General features: G+C 36.7%; 1 protein-coding gene across 1 annotated transcript; it reads left to right on the forward strand.

Moving 5' to 3' along the window:
- Positions 1–935: 935 nt before the first annotated feature.
- Positions 936–16,810, forward strand: LOC134742312 (xanthine dehydrogenase-like). The gene is made up of 8 exons (XM_063675366.1): positions 936–1,105; positions 6,472–6,626; positions 11,581–13,714; positions 13,798–14,106; positions 14,427–14,764; positions 14,851–15,655; positions 16,016–16,183; positions 16,655–16,810. The coding sequence occupies exons 1-8, from the start codon at positions 1,034–1,036 to the stop codon at positions 16,703–16,705; spliced, it is 4,032 nt and encodes a 1,343-aa protein (XP_063531436.1). The 5' UTR covers positions 936–1,033; the 3' UTR covers positions 16,706–16,810.
- Positions 16,811–24,099: the final 7,289 nt, after the last annotated feature.

The following is a 24,099-nucleotide window of genomic DNA, read 5'->3' on the forward strand; positions in this document are numbered from 1 at the left end:
GCCGGCTCACGCGTGACTGAAGTTAGGCACACGTCAACTAATAGGCCAGTGTAGCCAGCAATATGATTAGCTATAAACCACAGATTGAAAAGGGTGGTGTATCTGTTACTAGTTTTATGATATTTCGCTTCTACTGAAATGTGATGCGGTGGGCAAAGCTATGTTGAAAAGGCAAAGTTGTAACTTTCTACGGTTAGGTATATATATGGTATATTAATATTAATTTCCTGACGAACGTTAATAAAAGTAAGAAAGCTAGCTAAGTAGGTATATGCAAAGATAGATATAACTCCGTAATAGATGAATACAGTCTAAGGAAAAAACGAGCCTCGAAAATCAAGAAAATTTAATTCTCGATCAGATGGCGCCACTAGTTTTGGCCTTCTCTCGTATAGAGGGCGTTGACGGTTTCGTTTGTTATTTATGATTTTAACGCATATCAGTGAAAGAACATGGGTCAAAATCATATAAAAATAATTAATGCAAATAAAAAATCATTTATCCATATTTAAATACATTTTAACGCATTTTTATAAATCTTCATTTTTAGTTTTAAAGTATGTCAATAGAGGGCAGTGAATTTACAGTGGTTACAAAATTTACTATGACAGTACCGCTCTATCTTATTATATGTAATAGGACTAATAGGTATACTACACAAGATAATTACTTAGGTATCAAATTGTCCGCTGCTTTAATTAAACAGATACAATGCAGTAATGCATATTTACCCGTAGGTATTTACTGATAGCTAATAAATAACATGATGTTCATTAACTAATGTGCGTGGTACCTAAATAGAATAATCATTAATAAATGATTACCTACATTGTACTGTGTCATCGAAAGAGCTAACTTCTTTATAATAAGTAATTGAACTAAGTCTCAAGTGTCTCAACTCTCAAGTCGAGTCAGTCAATCGAGGAAGGACGTGCAAGACGGTCGGATATATATACACTCTTATATTGTTTTGATATTGACTGTATTAACCAGTTATGTTCCAGTTTACAGATCCTTGAATTTAGTTCTCAGTATGGAAAATATACAAAAGTTGATTCCAAAGGACGCACAAACTGTTCTAGTGTTTTTTGTCAATGGAAAGAAGGTGAGTGTTGTTTATTATTATGATTGTAGATCTGATGCCGTATTAGGCAGGTACCTACCTACATATTTCTTTATGTTTAACCGACTTCAAGATTTCAAAGGAGGAGGTTCTCAATTCGATTGTTTTTTTTATGTTTGTTACTCCATAACTCCGTCATTTCTGGACCGATTTTGAAAATTCTTTTTTTGATTGTAAGTATATACATACAGATTGGTCCCGTTTTTGTCAAAAAGCAGTTCTGATGATGGGATCCATGAGGAATCGAGGGAACTCCTCAAATGTTAAAGGCATACATATAGTGATTTTAGTATTTTCATCAACAAATCAAGCACTTACATTTAAAAAAGTGACATTTGATGAAGTGGAACTGCTGATGATGATCAGAATGGAACTCTTTAATGACGCATAGTTTACGTTTGGAGATTTGTCCTCGGAGTAACAAACATTAAAAAAAAAAACCGAATTGATAACCTCCTCCTTTTAAAATCTTGAAGTCGGTTAAAAAGTGGATGGCTTTACCTCCTTTTCTACATAATTAGGCAAAAGATGCTGTCTTTTTCATTTCATTGTCTGGAATCTAAGAGTGCACCATCAACAATAAGTGAACTTTCAGCGGCCCCCATTGAAGTCGGTTTTTTTAACCGCCTTCAAAAAAAAGGTGGTTCTCAGTTTGACCCGTATGTATGTTTGTTCGCGGTTTTCAGAAAAGTGTTTGTTACATTCTGGAGAAGGTTTTAGTATACATAGAGCTGAGCTGATGCTGAACCCTGGCTGCTCCTAGTGGAACGCAGGTTTGGTGCAACATAGGCACAAGCTGTTTTGGTCATCAAACGCGTCCTGATGAGCAATTGGGAGAGCAGTACCCAAGATGGAGCTGATGCTGAACCCTGGCTGCTCCTAGTGGAACGCAGGTTTGGTGCAACATAGGCACACGCTGTTTTGGTCATCTAACGCGTCCTGATGAGCAATTGGGAGAGCAGTACCCAAGATGGAGCTGATGCTGAACCCTGGCTGTACCTAGTGGAACTTAGGTTTCGTGCAACATAGGCACACACTGTTTTGGTCTTCCGACACGTCTTGATGAGCAATTAGGAGAGCAGTACCCAAGATGGAGCTGATGCTGAACCCTGGCTGTACCTAGTGGAACTTAGATTTCGTGTAACATAGGCACACGCTGTTTTGGTCTTCCGACACGTCTTGATGAGCAATTAGGAGAGCAGTACCCAAGATGGAGCTGATGCTGAACCCTGGCTGTATCTAGTGGAACTCAGGTTTCGTGCAACATAGGCACACGCTGTTTTGGTCTTCCGACACGTCTTGATGAGCAATTGGGAGAGCAGTACCCAAGATGGAGCTGATGATGAACCCTGGCTGTACCTAGTAGAACTCAGGTTTGGTGCAACATAGGCACACACTGTTTTGGTCTTCCGACACGTCTTGATGAGCACTTGGGAGAGCAGTATCCAAGATAGAACTGTAGTATTTTGGTAAATGTAGGTAGCTCGTAAAGATATATCAAATGTCACTTTGCCGTAAAATACATGTCCGTTACATTGCTATCCGAGTGTTTTAATTATAATTAAATCCCAAACACAATATTTGGCTACGAGAAGTACCTAACGCGTTAAAATAAATGATTGGCACCGCCTTCGAAAACTAAGTCATTACCCGGATGTTAATTAATTTGCTTATTATTAGGTATTAATTACTTTTTGGCAGAAATTTGCTTTACGACGGGATAGGGACTGGACAAGGATAGGGGGTGGGATATATAAAAAATATTTTGTGCTTTTCAGTGGGTTGGTTTTTTGAAGGCGGTTCCCTTTTTTAAAAAAATAATTGAAATTAAATTATTACAGTTTTTACTTATTTTTTGGTTTTTATTTTGTTTTTCTTTTAAATTTTTTATTTATTTTTATTTTTCATTTATTTTTATTTATTTATTTATTTTTCTTAAAAATTATGTTTGTGCCGATACAGTCAGCATACATTGCCGGTACATTGTAGCGATGATACAATGCGTCAAAAGTATGTTCCTCCCTAGACACCTTTTCCAAATAAGTACAGATAAATATCTACAGGTTGCGTTTAAAAGTATTTTACAATCTAATTGTTTCTACATAGAGATCTCTTTTTGATACGCTGTTTGAGAAAAGTAGATATGTACTTTTGACGTTGACGCGTAGTCGTATCCGCTACTTTTGTTGCGGACTGTACTTATAAGTATATGTTTATGTTTTGTTCTTGCAAGAGATATACGTAAAGTACTAATACACATTGTTAATTACACTTACCTATCTGCTTCTGCCATTTTTATTATAAACTGGCTTGTGTCCGCGACTGCGTCTGCGTGGGACGATGATTATGATTGATAACTTTCATATGTCTTTCCTCGGGCCTCAAACTATCTTCATACCAAATTTCATCTAAATCGGTTCAGCGTGAGGGGTAACAGAACAGACAGACAGAGTCACTTTGGCGTTTATTAGTAGGTAGGGATTGTAAAGTATGTATCAGTTGATTTATATGAAGTTATAGTTAGGACTCGCAGCGTACTACGTAGGCGAACAACACGCGAACGCGAAGCGAAGCGTTGCGGCGCGGGGTGAATCAATCCTTTGATACCTATAGAAGTGTCCTACGTGGGCGATCTCGTTGCAAACGCGAACGCCGTGGGCCCGCCGCGCCCGCGCCGCGCCGCTTCGCTTCGCGTTCGCGAGTTGTTCGCTTACGTAAAACGCTGCGCGTTAGGAGCTTAGGAGCTAAATAAGTTTCGAAACGCAGCTGTAGATGTGATATGCGTTGGATAATCTAAATTTTTGGTTAAATTAAGTACACAGTAGTATCCAGAAGCCGTGAGTACAAGTCTCACCCAAGGCAGTAATTTTTCCACTTAAATTTATTGTAAGCCTAAATTAAGTACAGTCAGCAAAACGATCAGCTTAGCACCACCGTATGCAAAAATATTAAAATCTAAGCTAACAGTTTTGCTGACTGTACATATAGCAAAAGATGCATGATACTTTTGACGTAAAAATATGACTTCTTTGTAGGCTATGTTAACATAATACTCTGTCGGAAATTATGTAGGTAGACCACCGAGAAATATAAGCATACTTACCATTAATAACCTACCTACGCGTAAAACGATACGGTCTTATTCGAAAGGCGTTATTTGAGAATTTAAGTAAATTAGGTATGTTGGGGTAAAACCTGAGAAATAACGACATAGTTTTGTTCAATATGTGGCTTAAATGAATCTTTCTGTTCATTTATCATATGAGGTAGGTATTGCGTAGGTATTCTAGTACGCATAGGCAGACAGACACACAGGAAGACATGTTAAAATTAACTATAAATATAAAGGTTCCTAATTGACTATGTAACCCTAAACCTCACTATTAGAAAATTCTGAAAAGTTGATCACGCAGAATTCGTATTTCTTTTTTAATGAGATAAAGGAGTAGGCTAATAAAATTGCTCCCCATATTAAGTATTAGATAACCTACCTACTAATATTTAGGACTCGTAATTAATTGTTGGGCTTCATCTTTCGGGTTGAAAGTCAACGCCATGAAGTCGCAAGCGATCGTTTTTGGAAGTCCTTATTACATCTCCAAATTGTCTGAGCAGGTGGCACCTAGAATTTTCTTTGATGGTATACCAATTCCTTTCTCACCCACTGTCAGAAATCTAGGGGTCACCATGGATCAGACACTTTCCTGGGCGCCTCATGTCACTGAATTGAGCAAAAAGCTGTTTGGATCGCTCCATTCTTTAAGGCGCCTGCAGAACTTTCTTCCACTTGACACCAAAGCCATGCTCGCTCGCTCTCTGTTACTGCCTTTACTCGACTACGGCGACGCTGTGAATCTTGACATGACAGAAGAGCTCTTGGACAAGTTAGAGCGCTTACAGAATGTCTGTACCTATAAGATTCATTTTCGGCCTACGGAAGTTCGATCATGTATCTTACTACCGTCATAAACTCAATTGGCTTCCAATCCGCCGCCGCAGAGATCTTCACACTCTTTCTCTTCTCTTCAATGTTCTTTTTACACCTTCTTCTCCTGTATACCTCTCTCAAAAATTTCAATTTCTGGCTGAAGGCAGTGGCCACCGTCTCCGTTCTAGCGCGAATTTATCACTTGCCATCCCCTCTCACAAATCTCGTGGATACAACAAGTCCTTCGCAGTGCGTTCAGTGAAGCTGTGGAATGAGCTGCCAGTTTCGCTCAGACAGGCGCAATCGCTTGCGTCGTTCAAGGAGAGGTTAAAGAAGCTGTGGTTATCTGATTGACTAATGTGCCTATATTTGTATTGTATGTTGCTTTATATTTTTCTACTTTTTTCCAATTTTTAGTGTATTTTCCCCATTCCTTTTTGTGTAATATATTATATGTTTATCCTATTAATTTTGTATGTATTTATATCCTTTATCTTTCTGGTACCTTGTTGTACATTTTGCTACATTTGTCACCCTCTTTTCACTTTCTCCTCTCATCTACTCAAAGGTTAACTGGAAGAGATCCCTCATAGGGATAAGTTCGCCTTTGTACATCTTATTATTTGTACCATGTAATTTTTAATGTGTATATTTGTACAATAAAGAGTTTACTACTACTACTACTACTATTGTTGCTATTAAAATCACATTATTTAAGAATGTCGTAAATTGCCTTTATTCGTTGAAATGTTTTTAATACCAACTTAGGTACCTACCTTACTTAATAATCTTTCATGTAGCAATTTGAATAAGTTTGGGTGCTACCCTGCCTACGTAGCCAGAGGTCCTGGGTTCAAATCCTTGTAAGGGGCATTTATTGGTGTATTCATTACAATTATTTGTTCCTGAGTTACATATGGATGTTTTCTATGTATTTAAGTATTTTTACACTCGTTAACATCCATCTCGCTCACGCTTACGCTCAGTGAGCGCGAAGAACACAAACCTACGGGGCCTTAAATAGTTTTTTTGTCGATCCGGTTTTTGTTTTTTTTTTAATGGCGGAGCTGTGGGGATTCCCTGCAGCTCACAGAGCCACTAGCTCTTATGTCAGCGAATTAATAACTATGGCACATATTTTTGAGAAGTTATATGCACCTATATTTTTACACTTGACCGTACAAGTGTAGATTCAATCAAACCACTTTTGTAAAAAGTCGGAAGTATCCCATGAAACTGTAGACTTGAAATTATGATAATTTCATCGCTCATTTCGATTTTCAAACAATCGATCGTTAATGAACAGGGTGTCAATTAAACTGGTTCGCAAAAACTGCTTAACTTAACCACTGAAGAAAGAGAAAGAAAAAAACGTTAGTTTCTGGCATCGTTATAAATTGATCGTCTTGTATTGATCCAGATAACGGAGCCCGCTCCGGATCCGGAATGGACGCTTCTATGGTATCTGCGGCGGAAGCTCCGACTCACGGGCACGAAGTACGGCTGCGGGGAGGGCGGGTGCGGCGCCTGCACTGTTATGCTCTCCCAGTACAACGCACGGGATGACAAAATCAAGTATCCTTTTGAACACTGAACAATTAAAAATAGAAAAATAAATCTTCCTGGCGTTGTCCCGGCATTTGGCCACGGCTCGTGGGAGCCTGGAGTCAGCTTGGCAACTAATCCCAAGAATTGGCGTAGGCACTAGTTTTTACGAAAGCGATCCATCTGACCTTCCAACCCAGGGTAAACTAGGTCTTATTGGGATTAGTCCGGTTTCCTCACGATATTTTCCTATACCGAAAAGCGACTGGTAAATATCAAAAGATATTTCGTACATAAATTGCGAAAAACTCACTACGAGCCGGAGTTTGAACACTTTGAACCCGCGACCTCCGGATTGCAAGTCGCACGTCGCACTCTTTTACCGCTAGGCCATCAGCGCTAAGAAAAAAATAACAAAATAACAGCACAATAAGGTTGTCTGTCTGGAAGAGACCGCACTTTAGCGATAAGGTCGCCTGTTGTCTACCATAGTTTATTTACATGCTTAATTAGTATGTCATGTTCCTTTTCATATAGGTGAACAATCTATACATATAATAAAGCGGAAGACGGTCGAAAGTCTGTACATGGAAGATATTCTAAAAAAAATTGGCTGGGGATACTTAGAATCGATAACAGAACACATTCCAACAGTTTTTAGAATTTTTGTCTGTTTATCTGTTTGTCTGTTTATCTGTTTATCTGTTTGTCTGTTTATTTGACCGCGCATAAAACGAAAACGGCTGAACGGATTTTGATGCAAACTTTACTAATCTGTCGAAAAAATCCACGGCCAGGTTATAGGCTATAAAAATTTGAGAAATTTTACCCCTAAGGGGGTTAAAAAGGAGATGAAAGTTTGTATGGGGTTCAAGATTTATTTTAAGCTAGCAATTTGAAACTTCGTAAGAAGATATATTATTGAAATACAAGAAAACTAATTTCAGCGTTTTTGAAAATTCATCCCCTAAGGAGGTGAAATAGAGGTTGAAAGTTTGTATGGAGATCAATTTTTTTTTAGTGCGTTACTTGAAACTGTATAATGGGCATATTATTATAATACAGGAAAAGTTATTTTAGCGTTTTCAAGAATTCGTCCCCTAACAGGGTTAAAGGGGGTTGAAAGTTTGAAACCATTACAAATGCTTTGAAACTTCTTAGAAAGGTATGATAGACGATTACAAAAAAACTAATTTTGACGTTTTTGGAAATTTAACCCCTCAGGGGTTGAAAAGGGGATGAAAGTTTGTTTTGGGGTGCAAATTTTATTTTAAGCTAGGAACTTAAAACTTTGCAAAACGTTAATTATATTAAAAAGCAAGAATTTTTTTTCAGCGTTTTTAAAAATTCATCCCCCATGGTGGTGAAAAAGGGGTTAAAAACTTTATCTTGATAACTATATCAATTTAGCTACTAGGCCAAGTTAGGTATCGTATTTGTATAAATCGGGTATGCCGAATTTATTTATGATATCAAAATGACACCATTCCCGAGTGAAAACACAAAAATTATGAAAAAAACTTTTTTTTTAATTTCTCTTTACGCTTAAACCGCTAAACCGATTTAGATAAAATTTGGTATAGAGATAGTTTGAGTCCCTTGGAAGAACATAGGGTAGTTTTTATCCAAAAAATGGAGACTGCGTTTGCATGGAGAAGCGGCCGTGCCCTTTCCTCTTAATAATGGTCACGAAGGTGGGTACTTTAAAAAAAAACATTTTTCAGTAAATGTCAAACGATTTGGGACTTATACGCGTTACCATGCCTTCCCGAAAAAAATCGAATCTTTCGCGAAAGTCTCGCAGGCAGGTCGCTTCGCTTTCGGCTGAAACGGCAAGCCAGCGCGAGTCTCGATTGTGATCCCAAATACATCGTACGCAATACATATGTAGGCGCAGATCCTGACGGAGTGTGGCGCCGGAGAAGCCGTGTTCATCCTGCGTATCCCCCTCATTCCGGGCAACTTCCCGTTCCGCTTCAAGCGCCTACAAGTCCCTGTGAGCGTCTGCTTCGCTATGACCATCAACAAATCGTAGGGGCAGACGCTACGCAGTTGCATTTCCCACTCCGAAAACAAAAAAAAGGGGCAAACGCTGCCCGCCGCCGGCGTCATGCTTAGACTGATTTGTCTGGAGGACCGATTTTGATGACATGATTTTGATGGTAACACCCAAATATTCCGAAATACGTTTTTCCGATTTTTATAACCACGACTTTCATAATCCCGATTATTTATAAGTCCGAAATATCAAAATTACGATTTTTAAAAACACGATGGAATAAAATCACGAATGTGCTATTTTCGAAAACTTTAAATCCGATTGTCACTTGACAGAAAGCTTAAAGTTCCGATTTTAGACTTTTCTGAAAATATTTTTTTCCGAATTCCTAAATTCCGAAAAATCATTGTCCGATCGGAAATAAAATAATTCGGTATTCAGAAATTCGGTTTTTTACAAGATCGGAAAAATGAAATCCGTGATATTCAAATGAAGACTCACGTTTTAGTAATTATTACGGGTACCTGTCGTGCCGCGTCATGTTAAATTCGGCATAAAATATCGTTGACATAAAAATTCGGCATAAATAAATTAGACAGAACTGCGAACCCGAACTGTTGCCAGAAGTGGGTTAGGTTAGGTTAGAATTGCGACCCCCAAGAAAACGAACTGTTGCCAGAAAAGTGGGTTAGGTTAGGTTAGAACTGCGACCCCCAAGAAAACGAACTGTTGCCAGAAAAGTTGGAATATTTAAAATAGGAATCACGTTAATTCGGAATAAGGGCAATTCCGAATTCGTGATTTTGAAAATCGTAAATGTTAAATTCGGTGTTTGCCACCATCGGAATTGTTATAGTCGGAATTATGTAGTTCGGAATTTACAATATTCGGCTTTTTGGGTTTTCGGAAATATAAATCTTCATCATTCGTAATTATGACAGTGGGAATTTTGATGGGTCGAGCATTTAAAAATCGGAATGTGAAAATTCGACATTCTAAAATTCGGAATAAAAAATTTCGGAATTATGTAGTATTATTTGCATAGGTACAGTCAAGGACGTAAAAATACAAAAATGGTACTGTATCGTTCGATATACACCTAACTATGCCGTTTAAATCACGTCAAAAATTTGAATAAGGGCAAAAAAATATTCATTTTGGAGTGTAATTTTATTTAGTGGTAGCAAAGAGGATATATATTATAGAGCGGTACTGTCATAGTAAATTTTGTAACCACAGTAAATTCACTGCCATCTATAGATACACTTTAAAACTAAAAATGAAGATTTATTAAAATACGATAAAATGTATTTAAATATGGATAAATGATCTTTTTTATTTGCATTAATTATTTTTATTATTTTGACCCATGTTCTTTCACTGATATGCGTTAAAATTGTTAAATAATAACAAACGAAACCGTCAACGCCCTCTATACAAGAGTAGGCAAAAGGTAGTAGCGACATCTGATCGAGAATCAAATTTTCGTGATTTTCGAGGCACGTTTTTTCCTTAGACTGTATCCATCTATTACGGAGTTATATCTATCTTTGGTGGTAGGTACCTAATTGTAAAATATTTTATCTGGACTACAGTCCTCTAGCGTATCCATCTGTCAACTTTACTTTAAGTTCTGTCTCCAGGGGACAGGGAGATAAATTAGGGGTGAATTAGCCGCTTACTGACACAGACCGAATTCCACGCAGGCGAAGCCGCGGGCACAGCTAGTAGAGAATATTTGCATTGTATTGTAATAACGTAGCCTAGTCGGTACTTCGGTATTGACCCTCACTACGTAGCAGGAGGTCCCGGGTTCGAATCCCGGTAAGGGCATTATGTTTATAATTTTATATATTATATACAGTGTGGAAAAAAATTATGGCCCTGGAGGGAAAGTGCCTTAAAACCTTAAGTTTTTTTTAAATTAGCTTGTCTTGCCCGGGAATTGAAACTACTAAAAATTCTGAAAAATAAACACTCGTTATTTTATTCTACTAGTCGATATAGTTAATGTTAATGATGACATTTCTCCAAGAAAAATACACACGTCTACACTTGTCTGTCGTACTATTATATCCATAAAATCGAATATTTAGTACTCAATAATATTTCTACAAGCGAAATTGAAAAAATAAAATGGAAAATCTTTAAATGCAGTTTTGTTTCGTTTTAAAAATAAAAGAATGTTACCTTTAAGTCAAATGAGCTACCTAACTTAAGTTTTCAAGGCACTTTCCCTCCAGGGCCCATTATTTTTTCCAACCTGTACACTACCGCTCAAAAGTATTTAGGCACCCGCAATTTTCACCATACAATTGTATACAAATAATATTTTCAAAATCATACTGTTCGATCGCAGGCAAATGACTCTCTTACATGTTGGATTGAATTTTTATTTAGGTAAATATCAAAAGCTTCAAATTGTTGCCAAAGACATCCTTTAAAATTTCAAGTTTACTTATGCAACGATTTAAAAAACTCTTATGGACTAGTTCATACAAAATAAAACGATATTGTACTAGAAATCGATTTATGGATTTTTTTACGCTTGCCATTTGGTAAATAGGCAATGTACACGAATATTATGCACATCATTTTGAAGCTCGATATGTCTGTTGAATTAAAAAAGTAAACTGCACAAAAAACTGTTACCCGACTGCGACTTAGCGGTATGATTCTAAAAGTCTATTTTGTATACAATTGTATGGAAAAAATGAGCGGTAGTGTATATCGTCATCTAGTAACCATAACACAAGCCTTATTGAGCTTACTACCGTGGGACTAGGTCGATTTGTCTAAGATGACGAATCCAAATAAATACAAATACAAATAATTAATTGAAAAAGTATTGTACTGTGGTTGCTCTTAAAGACTTGAAGATTGTCCTACATACCTATTTATTTATTTAATAATGCATGATATACATAGCCATAATTGCCAATTGTTTGACTTGTAGATCAATTGTTTCTTAACAAAGTTCAACAGACATATTGCCGTAAACGCGTGCTTGACACCCGTGTGCGCAATGCACGGTTTAGCTGTAACGACGGTTGAAGGAATTGGTTCCAGTCAAGAAAAGCTTCACGCCGTACAGGAACGGATAGCCAAGTCTCACGGATCACAGTGCGGATTCTGCACCCCCGGCATAGTTATGTCCATGTACGCTTTACTAAGAAACAAAACCAAAATACAAGAAAAAGACATTGAAAGTGCATTTCAAGGTAACCTCTGCAGATGCACCGGGTACAGACCAATAATTGAAGGATTTAAAACTTTCGTCGAAGCCTGGGAAACACAGTACGCGAATGGTAATAAAGGTAATAGCTGTGTGATGGGAGAAGAGTGCTGTAGAAATATGAAAACGAATGAAGCAAAATCAATGCTATACGACAAATCATCTTTTCAGCCCTATGATCCTACACAAGAGCCAATATTTCCGCCAGAGCTGAAAATCAATACGACATATCAAAAAGAATATCTATATTTTAAAGGTGAAAGCGTACTGTGGCTCCGACCACAAAATTTACATGACGTTTTGTCTATAAAGAAATATTATCCACATAGCAAAATCGTAGGAGGGAACTCGGAGATAGGAGTAGAAATGAAATTTAAGAAAATTACTTACCCAATTTTACTTTCTCCATCTCTGATAACAGAAATGAATTTTTGTTCTGTGACGAACAAAGGTGTTGAAATCGGTTCCTCTACTACATTGACGGAAATAGCAAAGTTCCTTCGGGACGTCGTTACAAAAAATCCTGGGAGATTTAATATTTTTGAAGCCATTACAGACATGCTTCACTGGTTTGCCGGCAATCAAGTGCGTAATGTCGCATCACTTGCAGGTAATATCATAACTGCGAGTCCCATATCGGATTTAAACCCTATATTGATGGCATCAAATGCTGTTTTGAACGTGTACAGTATGGATAAAGGACAAAGACAAGTGGTAATGAACGAATCTTTTTTCAAAGGATATCGGAGGACTGTAATAGAAGATCAAGAAATACTTATGTCCATTGAAATTCCATTCACGAAAGAATCACAATTCTTCAAAGCATATAAGCAAGCTAAAAGAAAGGAAGACGATATATCTATAGTCACAGCGGCTTTTAATATAACATTGAAAGAAAACAGTAATGTAGTGGAAGAAGCCACACTATGTTACGGTGGAATGGGACCCACTACTAAATGTGCAACTAAAACATCAAAAGCAATGCAATACCTAAGTTGGAATCAAAATATGTTAAATGTTGTTTTCGAAAATCTGTTACAAGAGTTTGACTTAGACATTTCTGTGCCTGGTGGAATGGCAGAATACAGAAAATCGCTTTGTTTAAGTTTATTTTTTAGATTTTATGTCGACGTATTCAGTAAAATACAAAAATACAATGGTACGACTATGCCTTCGCAGTATTTAAGTGCTGCCACTGAAGAGTCGACATTATCATGGAAGAGTTCGCAGTATTTTGAAATAACGGACAATAACAGAAAGGTATCGGATAGTGTAGGCAAACCTGTGCCACATATGTCTGCTTTCAAGCAAGCCTGCGGTGAAGCTTTGTACTGTGATGATATTCCACATTTTGAAGATGAACTTTTTTTGACGTTAGTTTTCAGTACTAAAACTCACGCGGAAATTGTGTCGATAGATGCAAGTAAAGCATTGTCAGTCCCTGGAGTAGTGGCTTTTTTGTCAGCATTAGATTTAGAAGACAATCGTAACAAATTAGGTCCAATATTTAAAGACGAAGAGATATTTGCCTCAAAAGTGGTGACAAGTCGGTCCTGTGTTGTTGGCGCTGTGATTGCAAAATCTGAAAGTGCGGCAAGGAAGGGAAAAGATTTAGTCAGCGTTATTTACAACGCTCTTCATCCAGTCATTGTGACCATTGAAGATGCGATTGCTCACAAGTCATACTTTTCAAGTCCACGAGTACTCAAAAAAGGAGATGTTGTCGATGTTTTTAAAAACACAAAGCCTAACAGAATAATTGGAGGCCATGTAAGAAGTGGCGCACAAGAACACTTCTATTTAGAGACGATGTCTGCATTTGCCATCAGGAGAGAAGATGAGTTAGAAATTATTTCTTCTACACAAAATCCAGCTGAAATTGGAGTAAGTTACCTAGTTGACAGTTATTTATTGAAACATATTTTTTTTTCAACTATTGTCTTAATAAACTTTAATTATATTTCTAGCACCTTGCATCACAAGCTCTTGGTATATCCAATAATAAAGTTGTTTCGAAAGTAAAAAGGTTAGGAGGTGGTTTTGGTGGCAAGGAAACTCGAGCAACTATACTGGCTATACCCGTGGCAATAGCCAGTTATAAATTGAAGAAGCCAGTTAGAGCTATTCTGGATAGAGATGAAGATATGCAAGCTACAGGCTACAGACACCCATGTTTGATCAAATATCAGGCAACGTTTGATAATGATGGAAGAATTACAGCTGCTAAATTTGAGATTTATGCAAACGCAGGCAACTCGATGGACATATCCTGTTCTGTAAGTTATTTTTAAAATTATTTTAAAATCTTACATAAAAATTTATTACAGTAAGCTTATATTATAGGCAATAATATAAAGGTAGTAAACAGGAACAGCTCTGGTTATTTTAACCAGACACACCATTGGTTTTTTACATGAATTTGTGTAACAAAAAAAATACATAATATTCATTATAATTAATCATAATGTATTGTAATAATCTAGCTAGAGCGAAAAAATGTGGACTAGGTTTGTATGAATAAACGGTTGTCTACTATATACTCTTAAACGAAGTCAGATAAGAATCGAAATGAAACGGATTTTTTTTCTATTTACAGATGATGGAGAGAATAGTCATGCACTTAGATAATTGTTACTTTATACCAAACATAGACGTTGAAGGATACCTTTGCAAAACCAATATGCCCTCAAATACAGCTTTTAGGGGATTTGGAGGTCCACAAGCGATGTTTGCTGCGGAGACATTGATAAGAGACGTGGCTGCAGCCCTCGGCAAGGACTATGAAGAAATTGCAGATCTAAATCTTTACAGAGAAGGTCATCTAACACACTTTAACCAGTGCCTTACATATTGCACTATTTCTAGATGTTGGAAAGAATGCATTGAAAGTTCAAACTATTGGAAAAGAAAGAAAAGTGTTGAAGAATTTAATAAGTGTGTATCAAATATTGTTTATTTCTGTAAATTACAATCAATCCAATGTTCTTGTCTTTAATGCTCCATCATTTACTTATTTACAGGTGTAACAGATGGAAGAAGAAGGGGATTTCAATGTTACCCACGAAATACGGAATATCATTTCAAGGAGACCTCCTTATGCAAGGAGGTGCATTGGTTTTAATATATACAGACGGATCGGTTCTTATATCTATCGGAGGTATTGAAATGGGACAAGGTTTATTTACAAAAATGATCCAAGTTGCATCCAGAGTTCTAGAAGTCGATATCAATAAAATTCATATTAGCGAAATGGCCACCAATACTATTCCAAACAGTTCACCGACAGCGGCGAGCATGAGTTCTGATATATATGGAATGGCAGTTGTTGATGCGTGCACTACTCTAACGAAAAGGTTGGAGCCATACAGAATCAAGAATCCCACTGGAACATGGGAGGACTGGGTCATGTCGGCCTACCTTGACAGGGTTCATTTGTCAGCAACTGGTTTTTACGTAGCACCAAAAATCGAATACAACCCTGAAACAAATACTGGCAATCTTTTTGAATACTTCACTTATGGAGCAGCATGTTCAGAAGTTCTGGTCGATTGCTTGACCGGGGATCACACAGTGCTCAGAACTGATATTGTTATGGATTTAGGCGAAAGTTTAAACCCTGCAATTGACATAGGTCAAATTGAGGGGGCATTCACACAGGGCTATGGATATTACACGATAGAGGAAATGGTGTTTTCACCTACTGGTGAATTACTATCTCGTGGTCCGGGTGCTTATAAAATACCTGGGTTTTCCGATATACCGAAAACATTCAATGTTTCACTGTTAAAAGGAGCACCTAATCCCCGCGCCGTCTATTCTTCAAAGGTAAGTGAAACAACAACAAAGAACAAACAAAATGATCATGCGTCGAATATGTACAATAACGACATCTTTACATAAATGCGTGATTTTGGTTTTACGCCAATTCTATTCAAAGTTTCATCAATATTTTTGCCGGATCAGAAAAGCAAATATAAATTTTATTGTGTCATGGATATTATTCACTATGCTACTCTGGTAAAGACGTATTCGTACGTTCGCATAATTTCAGTAGGTAGCTGTTTTAAATGCGCAACACGATACAACGTTAATTACTTATGAATCGGGTTAAAAAATGCACCAGCATCCCAAGAAGATAGATATATTTAAATAGCATTGCTGAATGATGATCGCTGAATTTTCCAGGCTGTGGGTGAGCCTCCACTATTCCTTGCCGCATCAGTATTCTTCGCAATCAAGGAGGCTATCCGGTCAGCTCGAGTGGACGCCGGCGTGTCTCGCGAGTTTACGCTGGACACACCGGCGACTTGCGCGCGAATAAGAATGGCTTGTGAAGACGAAATAACAAAACAGGTGGGTTACTGGTCGCATGTTTGTGGATGGCTAATCAAAAGGACTAGAGGGTGTTTTTAAACTAGATAAAATTTAATTGAGAATACTACACTCACATCCAGAGTTTTTATTGTCTCTAGCTTCTTTCTATGGGATTTGGCTTCAAAAGCATCAGGGTCATTACAAAATCGTAACACTATTGGTAGGATTGACACTTGGATCGGCCAACTCCATTTACAGCAGTCAAAAAAAAAAAAAAAAAATTAACCGGTCGGGCATAGTTAAGTATGATGAAAATGAGGGCTACGTTTGTATGGAGAATCGATCGTCCCCTATCCTCTTAATGCCTAAGTGTAGATGATAATAATCTATTTTAAATGAAGATATAAGCCGTTTGCAACCAGATGCTATAATTGCTAATTGAGTGATGTTAATACCCATTTTAAAGGACGCAAATTTTACACCTCTGCATTTTAAATAATTTGTTTACAGGTAAAACCTACAATAACGAGGAACGGCAAGCCTTGGAACGTGGTCGCTTAGCATTTAAATATGTATAAGTTGTATTTAATAATAATAATAAAAAAACAAAAAAAAAAACATATTGTATGATTCGCTACATAAGTTACGTACCTAATTGTCCAGGCATATATAAGATCGAATAAACTTTTAGTTTGAAGAGCTTAATTGATTTTTCTCTCAATGCACTAGCCTTTTCCCGTGACTTTATTTTCGTTACAGTTGTTTCAACCCAAATATATCCCACAGGTTGTATTCTGGGATCCAGGTTCTCTAGACACGGCAGCGTGTCAAGCCAAGTTCAAAAGAAGAGAACTGGCGACGCAGCGGCCGTGTGTTATATTCAGAGGCCGGAATTCTCGTGGCAGTTTGAATTGTCATTAGGGACTTCTCATTTATCGACTTTCGATATACCTGTATCGATAATTACAATGTAAAATACAAAAGATTAAAAGTAGAGATAAATATCAAGCGGTCTTATCGCTATATAAAGAGCGATCTCTTCCAGATAACTTTTGAGTATAACATTTTATACTTTCGCGGTTTGAAAACATATTAAGTCACATTTACAAACGGGTCTATCGCGAATTTTTGAGTAGTTGAACTTTTGAGTAGTTGAAAATGCGAGATAGAGATGTGCAATAAAAACAATGAAAACTTAATATAGGTAGTTAATAGTTTCAAATTTAATTACTACAATTCCGTTTTTTTTTTCAATTTCACGTTCAACGTCTGTTTTAGTGCAACAAATATTCCATTATATTTATAACATTTAAAACATTACAAACGGGTCTATCGCGACGAATTTATTTTGTTACCTTTATTTACCGACGTTTCGACACAGTTAGGTTTCGAGAGACCCGTTTGTAAATGTGATTTAATAAATATTCCATTAGTTTCTTTATAAAATAAATATGTCGTCATCTTTTTTCCATTATATATTCTTAAATTACTTCTTTTACAGTCAAATATGCATTAACAATTATAACAATTAAATATTTTGTGTATTAAGGGATATTCGGGATAGATGGCTACAGTACTAGTAGTAGTAGCATAGAGTCAATTATACTAGAGCGGTACTGTCATAGTAAATTTTGTAACCCCAGTGAATACACTGCCATCTGTCGACACACTTTAAAACTAAAAATAAATATTTATAAAAATACGATAAAATGTATTTAACTATGGATAAATGATTTTTTTATTTGCATTAATTATTTTTATATGATTTTGACCCATGTTCTTTCACTGGTATGCGTTAAAATTATAAATAACAAACGAAACAGTCAACGCCCTCTATAAGAGTGTAGGCCAAAACTAGTGGCGCCATCTGATCGAGAATCAAATTTTCGTGATTTTCGAGGCACGTTTTTTCCTTAGACTGTATCTATCTATTACGGAGTTATATCTATCTTTGGTAGTAGTATGGCTAGTAGTAGTGGCTGTTAAATGTATCGCACCCGAGAAAATCAAACACGTCTCAACCAAATCCAGTTTATGGCCCGCTTCCAGCGATAACACCCATGGAACTTAAAAAAGCTTTAGGCCAAATGAAAAATAACAAAGCGACAGGACCAGATGAAATCCCGGCAGAAGTCTGGAAGCACTTAGGCGAAGAAGGTATGCTCTGGCTATATGAAATGCTTAACAAATTTATACAAGGTCAACCAATACCTGAAAGCTGGATAAACAGCCTTTTTATGGAAGGGAGATGTGAGAGACTGTGGTAACTACCGCGCTATCAAACTTTTGTCCCACTCTCTAAAATTATGGGAAAGAGTCTTGAGTAACAGATTAAACCAACTTATATCATTAACTCCAAATCAATGTGGCTTTGTAACTGAAAAAGGAACGTCGGATGCTATACAAACCATACGCATATTACTAGAAAAGACAAAAACCAACAAAAAGAACACATGGTCTTCATTGATTTGGAAAAAGCCTTCGATCATGTCCCTCGTGACCTTATCTGGGAGGCTCTTCGAAGTCAGCTGGTGCCGGAAAGCTACATCTCGTTAATAAAAGATATGTACACCGATGTGAAGACGCAAGTTGTGAGCCCAGCAGGTAAAAGTGATAGTTTCTCCATATCAGCCGGCGTCTACCAAGGCTCACTCACTCAGCCCGTTGCTTTTCAATGTAATAATTACCTTGGAACATCCTTTACGCGGACGATGTTGCACTCATCTCAGAGGACATAGACGACCTCCAACACACATTTAACACCTGGATAGATGCACTTGAAAAAAAATGGGCTCAAGATTAGCAGAAAGAAAACTGAGCATATGTCGTGTGTATTTGATGCACGATGCGTTCAAATACTTAGGATCCATTATCAGTAACGATGGCAAGATCGATAAAGATGTCACACATAGGACTACAGTAGGTTGGCAAAAATGGAGAGAACTGACTGACGTAATATGCGATAAGAAAATCCCAATAAAAGTTAAAGGGAAAAATCTATAAAAGTGCAATAAGACCCGCTCTTTTGTATGACTCGAAATGCTGGGCAACATGCAAACAACACATAAATAAAATGCATGTCACAGAAATGCGCATGTTGCGTTGGTCGGGAGGATGTCGTCAAGCTCACTATACAAAATCCGTAACGACTATATACGAGGAAGTTTTAGTCGCACCTATATCCGAGAAACTTAAAGAAAATCGTCTCCGGTGGTACGGGCATATCCTACGTCGCCCAGAAGATCATATGGTCAAGTTAGCCTTAAATTTGCCGACACAAAGACGAGGAAGTGGAAGACCACCTGCCACTTGGCTGACGACAGTCGAAAAAGACATGAAAGATGTTAATACAGACGCTGAAATAGCAAAAAACCGTGTATTATGGAAGAAAATGACAAGAAAGGCCGACCCCAAGTAAATGGGAAAAGGTCAAGGAGGAAGAACAATTTAATATTTTTCATATCTCATGCTCTGAAAGTGGGTCGTTGTTGTTCTAAAAGTGCGCAGAAAGTTATACGTTTCTGCTCTAGTGCAGAAAAGTGGTGTACTCCTCTGCGTCCCCGTCCCACGAGCAACTATATATAGGTGGAAACAAAATTGAAAAATAGTGTCTTTATTTCCCCGCCTGGAACAATTGTTCTAATTTTACTTATCCCGCATTGAATCGTTTTTTATCAAAAATGATGTAAGTATAGAGTTAAAATAAATTATTCTTGATTTCTTTTGTTGAATTGTATTCACTCGATTTCATTAGGAATACACCAATAATATTTTTTTTAAACCTTACACTTGCGTAAATGAGCAGACAGAATCTTATATAGGTACGCCACAGTTAAACGTTTGTACGATATTAAATGGGTTTTAAAGTTATTTAGGACTATATTCATAGACTAAAATAAAATATAAGATAAATTGCTTAGTTTATTCATTAAATTGTAATTTAATATTTACGTTTTGCTAAATACTTTTATTATGTTGGCCAAATGACTGGGATGCCATTGACTATTTGGGAATTTTAGAACGAAAAAGTAAAAAATTAAAAAGTGAGAGGCAATCCCGCTGATTTTCGTGTTATAATGAACAAATCATTTTAAAATTACGGTTAAAATTGCAGTTTGTTAAAATATGTGTGTTTTCGTAAATATTGCAATCTAAATGTTTTTCGCTAGGGGTTATTTATCTTCACACATGAAAAATCTGCGATTTTGCAAGTAAGGAAAAAAATCATGGCCGTAGGTCTATTAGGTACTTTAATTACTGATTTTGCAAAATTGCCTTGTTTCGTTTTGTTTCCTCGCATTCGATATGAAAAGTAGAGTGTTTAACTCGGGTGAAAGGCACCATTTCCGTCTCGGCCTATTGGCGCTCTCACTGCGTTCGAGCGCGAAACTACCTCGACAGAAATGGGTGCCATTCAACCCTTGGTTAACAATCTACTATTGTGTTCCACTTTGTATCGATATGTGTGTTTCGGAAGTCGATAAATGAGAATAGAATAGAATAGAATATTTTTATTTTGCTTAAAAATGTGGTACAAGAGATGATATAAAAATATATCGTGGTCACACACATTCCACCAGAAACAGGCATGCAAAATTTAAAGTACCTAAATATTAAAAGAAAGCATGCAACGGTACGCATTTAGAGTACTTACAACTAATATTCTAGTGCTCTTAAATCTAGCGTATTACTAAAATGTCAAAATTACAATTATATTACCAATATGTCATAACTACAATACAGATTCAATAACTAATTATATCATAAAATCTCAAGTTTGATGTCTAAAGTAATCGAAATATTCTTCAACAGAGTAAAAACATTCTTGAATGAGCCAGTTCTTAAGTTTACGCTTAAATAAACTAATAGGCAGATCTTTAATGTCATCATGCAGGCGATTAAAAATGTCAATGGACTTACAGTATGCGTGCGTGCGTGAGCTCCCTATGATAGGTCAAAAATGCCACAATAATTCCGATTTCCGGTCTCTGGTTATATTACACGAACCACTTGGAGCCACTTGATCCCTACGTAACTCAATTAACATAAACATATGAACCTTAAGACTAACTAGAACTCCAAATTTTATGAATATTGCTCAACCGGTTATTAAGATCTAAAAATCGGAATTTTTCTCACTGACTTATTGACTCACGTACTTACTGACTTACCTAACAACAAAAACCTAACCCACTTCTAGATGACCTAGCAAGTTGAAATTTGGCATCCAGATGGGCAATTGTGTGGTTACAAACGGAGATAAAAAACAGTGATTTTTTTGCGATTCGTATTATTTTCCAAAAAACTGTTTATTTACACACTAAGCGCCTAACGAATATGTACTCGTAATAGCAAAAATAAATTTTAGTTTCGAAATCAACTATGATGAATACTAATAATTTCTGTACAAAAAGTAATGATATCCCATTAAAAACATAAATGTGAAATGAGATCGAGCCAAGTTTAATATTAAGAAATATGCGTCGTTGTTGACTTCGTCGAAAAAAAAACTGATATCTATATGGGTGCCAAGTTCTAGTTTGCTTGGGATGTAATTAAAGTTCAGAATTTGTCTATGCCAACGTATTTTTTTTATCGGTACACAGGTTATACAGGGTGTCCCTAGCCATTGGACAAAGGCGAAATGTACATTATGCATTAGGGTATTTAGAACCAGTATACAAAGTATCATAGAACCGGTGTAGCTGTGACGAAGAAATTAACAAATTACGATTTTTTTACTTTGGAGCAGCCTGTATGTGTTAGTAGCTCCTGACTATGATAATCCGACTGACTCAAGAAGGTGATTGCTAATAATATGTATGGAAACGGAGCCTTCTTAAATTTGTCGAGTAGGTAGATTTTACAACACGGACGCTGCCGACGGCCTTCCGGGGCCCGGCCGAGGCGAGCGGGGCGGCAGGCAGTATGACAAATGCAAGACTGCATACGAACTGTTTTAACAATTTAAATTTGATTAATATGAAAGTTTTGTTTATTTTTTCCTCGCAAGTGTTGAAAAACGTCGTATGAAACGCGTGTGCATTGGTCATTACAAACATCGGCTTTCTTATATCGGCTCGTGTGTAAATAATGACCAACGTAGCACACTTGTATCACAATAGTATGGTAAGGTATACCTACTTTATTGCGCAAAATACGAAAAAGGTACAAAAGGCGGACTTAATGCCTAATAGCATTCTTTACCAGTCAATCATAGGGCTAAACAGAAACGGAAAAATGGTGCAAGGAGAAAAGTAAGAAAATATTTTTTTGGAACTAAGTATTACAACTGAAAAACATGATACAATACATAGACCAGGTATACAATACACAAATAAAAATACTATAATAAATTAATGTTTATTATTATAAAACATTACACGGTAACATTATTATGTTATAATATATAATAATATGTAGGTATATTAAGCGGTGGTGGCCTGGTGGCTAAGTGATCTGACGTCCGACTTTCAATCCGGAGGTCGCGGGTTCAAATCCTGGCTCGTACCAATGAGTTTTTCGGAACTTATGTACGGAATATCATTTGATATTTACCACTAGCTTTTCGGTGAAGGAAAACCTCGTGTGGAAACCTGCATACATCCGCGAAGAAATTCAAAGGTGTATGTGAAGTCCCCATCCGGCATTGGACTAGCGTGGGGACTATAGCCCAATCCCTCTCGTGCATGAGAGGAGGTCTGTGCCTAGCAGTGGGACGTATATAGGCTGAACTCTTATTATTATTATAATAATAATAATGTTATAATACATTATCATAAGGTAAGGATTTATTCAAAATCTCGAAATTAATTTCTCCCCCCCACGGCGACGTAATTAGAAAAATTACGGTTGTTTATTTAAGAGGCCGGTGTCGATTTAAGTCGCAAAAATGTAAAATTGATAGATTTAGTCCGTGAAATTTTACACCTTTTGTTACCTAATTGAAATAACAAGTACTGGTTTCTATTAGCACGTCTTCTTATCTTACCTTTTATCAGATCAATTTTTTGAAAACAGACTCACTAAATTAGTAATGTTTGCTTTTCTGATGGACGTTTAGGTAAACGCGCGTAAAGCACTGATTTTGTCGCTCTTATTTGTAAATTTCGTAAAGTTTGGACTGCTAAACATGGCAATTTTGTATTACACTTATCCTGTACTTGACGTTTATCAGACTACATTTTTAATATTATAACTTTGAAGTAGTGTAAATGAAAGTTAGACGAAATCAATTTTCTCCAGAAATTACTTCAAAACAAGTGACAATTTCTCTGAAAATCGACTTAATTTCAACGTAATTTTGATACTTAAACAATCTACAAAATTTGCTGAAACTATTCTTATACATCAATTTGTATAATTTACCACCATGATTTTTTGATGAATTTTTAAAAACTGCCCCTTCTCTTCATTGATTACCGGTGACGCACGCTCGCGACCTCATTATTAAAAAGCAAGATGAGAAGACGTGCTAATAGAAATCAATACTTGTTATTTAGATATTACGTAACAAAACGTGTATAATTTCAACGACTAAATCTATCAATTTTACATTTTTGCTCCAAAATCGACTACGGCCTCTTAACACTTACAAGTATAGTATCAATCAACATGTGGAATAAGAAAGATAACGACACTTGTTTGTTGTAATTTAACGAACGTCAAGTCAAATGTAATGTCAGCCATTGATTGCTGAGGGGCACGACTCAAGCGCATCTTGAGATCAGTTGCCAAGCAAAATGAAACCTTAATCCATAACCAATTGTATCATCATTGTTTGTGCATTGAATTTATTGGCGAGCGAGATAAGGAAAATATGGCCCTAATTGTAGCCTAGTATAAGAGCGGGATTTGTATGACATATTTTCCGCTAGATAGCAAATTATTATTTCTTGTTTCCATTCCTGTCGACATAATGTGATACCTACAGTCAGTCAGTAATTGGTTTGTTA

The sequence above is a fragment of the Cydia strobilella genome, chromosome 1 (genome assembly GCF_947568885.1).
Source record: "Cydia strobilella chromosome 1, ilCydStro3.1, whole genome shotgun sequence".
Taxonomy (NCBI): Eukaryota; Metazoa; Arthropoda; class Insecta; order Lepidoptera; family Tortricidae; genus Cydia; species Cydia strobilella.